This window comes from Hordeum vulgare, chromosome 2H, assembly GCF_904849725.1.
Source record: "Hordeum vulgare subsp. vulgare chromosome 2H, MorexV3_pseudomolecules_assembly, whole genome shotgun sequence".
NCBI lineage: Eukaryota > Viridiplantae > Streptophyta > Magnoliopsida > Poales > Poaceae > Hordeum > Hordeum vulgare.
In genome coordinates this window covers 4,499,850-4,506,525 of record NC_058519.1, presented here as the reverse complement: position 1 = coordinate 4,506,525, position 6,676 = coordinate 4,499,850, and the positions used below count along the sequence as shown (strand labels likewise).

The 6,676-nt window shown below is 45.9% G+C and overlaps 1 protein-coding gene across 1 annotated transcript; it reads left to right on the top strand.

The window, feature by feature from the left end:
• Positions 1 to 266: 266 nt before the first annotated feature.
• LOC123429047 (alkane hydroxylase MAH1-like) lies at positions 267 to 1,947 on the top strand. The gene has a single exon (XM_045113108.1). The coding sequence runs from the start codon at positions 295 to 297 to the stop codon at positions 1,846 to 1,848; it is 1,554 nt and encodes a 517-aa protein (XP_044969043.1). The 5' UTR covers positions 267 to 294; the 3' UTR covers positions 1,849 to 1,947.
• The last annotated feature ends 4,729 nt before the right edge of the window (positions 1,948 to 6,676 follow it).

The following is a 6,676-nucleotide window of genomic DNA, read 5'->3' as shown; positions in this document are numbered from 1 at the left end:
TCAGTACTGCTTGAACGATAAATTCATGGTTGTATTTGGTAGTAGTCCATAGTTATGGTTCATGCACTTATAAGGAACTGGACTGCACTTAACATACTTATCCCCAAGTCTGCCAACTGCCAAATAACTCACAAGTACACATCACTCGCTGCTAGTATAGTACTAGTACCAATGGACTGAGGTATCATCGAGACGTCGAGGTGGGGAACTTTTCTAACTATATATAGATGAAGCCGGCCATAGCTCTATTCACGGAATGATGCATCTAAGTAGCACACTCTAGTGATTACAACAATGCCAATTCTATTCTCGCAAGAGTTGCCCATCTACACAGCACTCGCTCTACTTGTTCCCCTGTACTACTTGTACTTAAGGGTTAGATGTAGATCAGGGAACCCTGCACTGGTGCTGCCCACAGACTGGCCAATACTGCACATGTTTCCTTCCTTCTTGGCCAACCTCCACAACTTGCATGACTACTTAACCCTGGTCCTCGCCGGATCAGACCACAACTTCAGGGCGCATGGTCCACCCGGAACCGGGTTGCGGTTCTTTGTCACATGCCACCCTGGTAATGTCCGACACATCTTCACGACCAACCACACCAACTTTCCAAAAGGAGCGGAGTTCACCGATATCTTCGACGTCGTGGGTGGCAGCCTCTTTACCATCGACGGTGAGCCGTCTCGTCGACAGCGCGCAAAAGTAAAGGGCGCGCTCAGCAACCCACGGATGACTGCCACTATGGCGGCCTGCTGCTGCGACAAGGTGGAGAACGGCCTCCTCCCATTCTTTAGTCGAATGGCGAGCACTGGCACTCAGTTTGACATGCAAGAACTGATGTCGAGGTTTATGTTTGACCTGGCTGCTATGCCTTTCTTCGGCGTGGATCCTGGCCTCCTGTCCTCGGACGTGCTGCAGGACATGCCGCCAATGGATGTCGCGGTCGCCATGGACACATTCATGGAGGTGGGATTTTACCTGCTCATGACGCCGGCTTCTTGTTGGAAGTTGATGAAACGGCTAAACATCGGGCCTGGGAGAAAGCTCAAAGTGGCGCGCACAGTGCTACAAGAGTTCGCCGTGGAGATGATGGAGAGGAGGGAGATCAACATATGTGTTGGTAATGACAAGAAACAAGAGGGTGTGGATATTCTGTCTTCATTCCTCAACGACCCAGACTATGCCGACAATGACTTGCTCCGTGCGATGATACTTGGCTACATGTTTGCTGCTAGGGACACAGTTGGAACGACCCTGACATGGATCTTCTACAACCTCGCTCAGAGCCCTAACACTGTTTCAGCCATCCGGAAAGAGCTCTCACCCATTGCATCACGCAAAGTGGAGGCCGGTGTTGGTGCCATGTTGATCTTTGAGCCGGAAGAGACCAAATCTCTAGTATATTTGACAGCCGTCTTGTATGAGACTCTCAGGCTACACCCAGCGGCGCCTCTTGAGTGCAAGACAGTGGTTGCCGATGATATCATGCCAAGTGGCCATGAGGTGCACGCCGGTGACACAATTATTATTTCTATCCACTCCATGGGGAGAATGGAGGGTGTGTGGGGTGAAGATTGCCTCGACTATAAGCCAGATAGGTGGCTCTCGGAGGGTGGCAATACCCTGAGGTATGTACCATCTCACAAATTCATGGCCTTCAACTCAGGCCCAAGAACTTGTCTTGGCAAGGACATCGCGGTTATGCAGATGAAGACTGTCATTGCATCAACGTTATGGAACTTCGATCTGCAGGTGATGGAAGGGCAGACAATCCAGCCCAAGCAGGCTTGTATACAGCAGATGGAAAATGGGCTCATAGTTAAGCTAAAGAAGCGAGAAATGTAACATTGTGCTCTCTTTATCCCTGAATGTATATGAGGACAGTGCCAAAAAAAAGAATGTACATAAGGACCACCAGTAATATAGTTTTGGGACGCACATAATCGTACTATTATCGAATTATGAAGGCATTCATGCACATGATGTGGCTTATTACTTCATTGTATAATACTCCCTCTGTTCCTAAATATAAGTCTTTTTAGAGATTTCACTAAAGGACTACATACGGAACAAAATGAGTGAACTTATACTCTAAAGTATGTCTATATACATCCATATGTAATCTTCTAGTGGAATCTCTTAAAAAACTTATATTTAGAAACGGAGGGAGTACATGTGTACTATGCTGTCATGTCGACTTAGGGGGGGGGGGGGGGGGTGGGTGGGTAGACCTGTGCAAAAATTCAACTCCATAATTTGTGTGGTCGAGTTTTATCCTTTTCTAGTTAGATCCTTAGCAACAACTAGCCATGCAATTCAAGTACAAGTGCATAAACGAACTTGCAAGTAAGAGTTAGGAAAAGAGAATGCAAACATGTTGACACGATGGTGTTTCCCAAGATCGTATAGTTGCTCCTATTCTACACTCCATTTGTCACCAGTAGAAAAAGGGTTTATAGCCCCGGTTCGGTTGGGCCATTAGTCCCGGTTCACGAACCGGGACTAAACAACCGGGACTAATGCTAGCCCCGCTTCGGCCCCGAACCGGAGCTAATGGTCCTTCACGTGGCGGGGCTTTGAGCGAGGGGGGAGGGGTATTAGTCCCGGTTCGTATTACGAACCGGGGCTATTTCTTCGCTGCTTTTTTTAGCACTTTTTAGGTTTAGGGTTTTACACTAAATTGGATGGGGCTATTTTGCTACCCCATATTTTTCCATTTATTTGTTTTGGGCACTTTTTTAATTCTTGTTTTTCACTAAATTGGATGGTACATACACAACAATAAAGGAACAACTATATTGCACATCATCGTCACGAATATATTACACCATCTCATCCGTCGTGTTTTGTCGAACATATTACAAAATGTAGACACGAGTTACACATGCACATATGCATCTCTTTTACACTTTAACATTTTATTTGAATAGCATCGACGGACAATAATATTCTCCCTTCACATCTAGGACCTCTGCATCTAAGAATCCGGCAATTTCCTCTTGAATTGCTTGTACACATTTGTGTGGTAGAAAACCGTCCCCCAACCATTCGATCTAATTTAAAGAAGGGGTCAATATATATCAATGAAACCGAACACAATTGACGGTAATAAAATAAAGTTGTGACTATTGTTTATCGTACTTCATTGTTTTTTATGTCCCGGTTTTTGCCCTTCTCATGGGTCGTCTGGCGAATGAACTCGCAAACATAGTATCCACATAAATTATTCCCCCGTTCCTGCCTCAAGCACTTTACGAGAACAGAGTTCAATCAAAAACATAATCAAGAATGATAATGGTATTGAAACTAGAATAAAGAGATGTGCGGATCTAGCTAGTAATTGCTTACATCTATTTGGTGATGAATGAAATATGGGTCAATGAACCCAATGTCATAGATTTGACCTCTTTTGCATTCGAGAATCTTCATTCTGCAAAATTAATATAGTGATGAGTAAGATTATACATGCAAAAATGAGTTGAGTAAGACTTAATGACATAAATTAATAATACTTACAAACAATAGGCACTGATGATAGATCTGTCGAGGGCGTCTTGTTTGTATAACTAAAATAATTCGTCGTATTCAATCATTATCATGCATTCTTCATGCCCGTAATGCTCGTCGTTATATGCACAATGGATCCAGTTTTACTATTCAACACATGCTCGCATGTACCAGTCATGCAATCTTCGCATTTTTTTAGTAGTTCATTGACTAACTCGGGTTTGACGAGAGGAGCCCCATACCGGTAGACGTATGTCATGTCAGTGAATTCCTCCATACGGTTTAAGTACACACCAATAGACATGCCATGAGCCTTGGCCGCTTCTCCGTATTGTGCAACAAACTCCGGATCGATACCAGTTGTTTCATCATTCCTCTGCTCGACCGCAGCTCCGCTCTAGCACACCTTTGTATCGGAATACACTTTGAGCGGGGGCACGATTGGTTTTTCTGTTGTCCGAGCTGGGCAACTGATTTCTCGCTGGATGTACTTCTCTTCAATCGCTGCTTTTTTGCCTGAACCGACTTGTGAATAGAGCGTTCATAGTCTGCTCGCAACGGCGGCGGGGATCTGCAAGGGTTTTCAGCATTTTCACGCACGCGGCGTGATCTTCTGGGGTGACCGGGGAACTCTGGCTATTTTAGGCTTCTTCTTGCTAGCCATCCACTATTGATGTTGGGCGTTTGCCCTCTTAATATTGTCCTCTCCAGTATAGTCCCAAGGTTCTTCTTCATATCCTTATGAGGTACTTTTGGGAGAGGCAACAACTTACGTTTCGGTGATCGGAATCCCTTTCTGCCGCCACTATTAGCGGTGGTACGTTTACGCTTTTTGCTCTGATCCTCAGTGGACGGAGACGGCTGACGGGGCGGTGGAGATGGATGATGCGGCGGTGGATACGGCTGCGCTGGAGAGTGGTGAGGCGGTGAAGACGACGGTTGCGCTGGAGACCGGTGAGGCGGCGAAGACGACGGTTGCACTCGAGACCGGTGAGGTGGAGGCGAAGAAGGATTGCTGCTCTCAGGAGTCGGTGGCCTTGGTGGCCAATTTGGAAGCAAGATGTCCTTCTTTGGCCAGACAACAGTTTGTTTCTTGACTTCTTCAAGTTGAGTCAAATCCCTATCTTCACCTGCAGGGTGGTCGAGCTTCAGCTCCTCATAATCTTTCATCACTTCATCCACCGCGACGACAGCGTACCCTTCTGGAACCGGAGAGCAATGCCAAGTTGGATTATGTCCAATTGGTACGGCCATGCCGACCGCCACCATCAACCTTAAGTTAGCAACTTTCACCTTTAGCTCACAAGGTGTGCTCTCTGTGATATCATCCACTGGGTAGCGACGAGGAGGATCTGTCGCCAGTGCATCATCACCATCATCCTGGAGCTGCATGGAAGCGAGACTGCTTTTCCGATTCGATGCAGCTTCTGTCATGAGCCATTGAGATTGGCCGCTACTTTGTTGTCTGTCGATTTGATCCTGCTACAGCCGCTTTACTACTTCTTCTAGATTACGGAGTCGGTCTACCTTAGCCGCTTTATCATGTGCCTCATTTTCCTTTCTCCTCTGATGGCTTCTATCGGGAAATCTCTTCCTTTCCTCGAAAAACGCAAGCATCCACGCCGGGGAGCCTGGTAAGCCTCGTGCTCGCCCTTTGTGTTCATCATTCCCAAGGGCGCGTGTGAGCTCGTCGTTCTCTCTAACGGGAACGGACCGTCCCTCTTCAACATCTTGTAGTGCACGTCTAATGTCCTCGATGGGTAGGGGGTTATCTTTGTGTCTTTGGTTATATATTTCCTTCCCTTCTTCGTCCAACAAACCCCGATGCCCGTATAAACCAGTTTCTTCCCTGTTCTAGCCATCTTAAGGGCTCTGGAGTGATATATTTTTCCAGAAATGATGCCTCAAGTGCTTACCACTTAGCCATGTTATCGTCGTAGCCACCAGGCCCCATAATATGGTGGTACTTCTTCTTACCTGCATTCATCTTATTTATTGCAGACTTTTTCAAGGCGTCCTCCGATTTCTTGTACGCCACAAATTCGGCCCAATAGTCTTTTATCTTCTCATAGCCGTGATCGAAATCTGGAGCTGGTGCAATCTTTTTTTCCAGCCCCTGAATAGATCGGTCATCTTCTTAAGAGCCCACTCCTTGACTTTTTTCTCTAGAGCCTCTTTTCGCCTCTTTATTTCCTCCTCATTTGGCTCCTCCTTATCTGGATCCACCTCTGGCGTCGGTGGGGTGAAATGAAGCATGAGCTTTCTCCAAAGGTTTTCTTTGGCTGTTGTGCGGATATATGAGACTCCTTCCTCCCTTGGCTTAATCCATTCTCGAGTGGTGATACAGATGTGGTCCCTAACAACAACTCCGCAGGCCTTCAGAAACTTGTGCTTTACATCTGTGGGAGCAACTAGTTGCCCGGCATTTGAGATTGTTTCGATCCTGTATCTCTCACCGTCATCCAGCTTCCTGATTGGGCCTCATTTCGTCTGTACTAAAGTTTTGCTCGATCTGGAGGGCTAAAAGAAAAAAATGTTAATATATGTATATAGCAGAGGATTAATTTATTAATATATATATGCACCTCGACGAAGAGGTCGGCTTCTCCCTCGTCGGCTTCTTCCTCATTGGAGCCGCCGACTTACCACGAGTGTTGGGCAAGGACTGTGTGTCCTTAGCTCAAGGAGAATACGGTAGGGACTATGTGTCCCGGGACTGGGTGTCCTTTGGTTTCAATACCAAGCCGCTCCAAACTAGATGTACAACTGTCACAGCAGTTGGAACTGGGTCATCAACAACAGTCTTCACTAAGAAACGGGTTCTAATTCCTCAACTCTTTACTTTTCTTGTATTGTGTGTTGATGACTTTCACTGTGACTGTTTGAAGAATTTGCTGAAGACTTTCTCTGAATTTCCTCAACCCCAAATTCTTCACGATAGTTAATCATCATCTGTATTCTGCGTGCCTGCTTACTATGCAATCTGTTTTTACATTCTTCACTTTGAAATACTGCTGTTGTGAACATTTGCACGTCTGATCCTTTACTGTTTCCGCTGTAAGTTAGTCATCAGTGAGGAATTTCCTCAAAAGGAATTTCCTCAGTGATGAAATTCTAAAAATCTCCTATTCACCCCCCTCTAGTCGATATAACGCACTTTCAATTA

Excerpts from the sequence above, each read along its gene's own strand:
- LOC123429047 (XM_045113108.1), top strand. The coding sequence starts at position 295 with ATGCCAATTCTATTCTCGCAAGAGTTGCCCATCTACACAGCACTCGCT.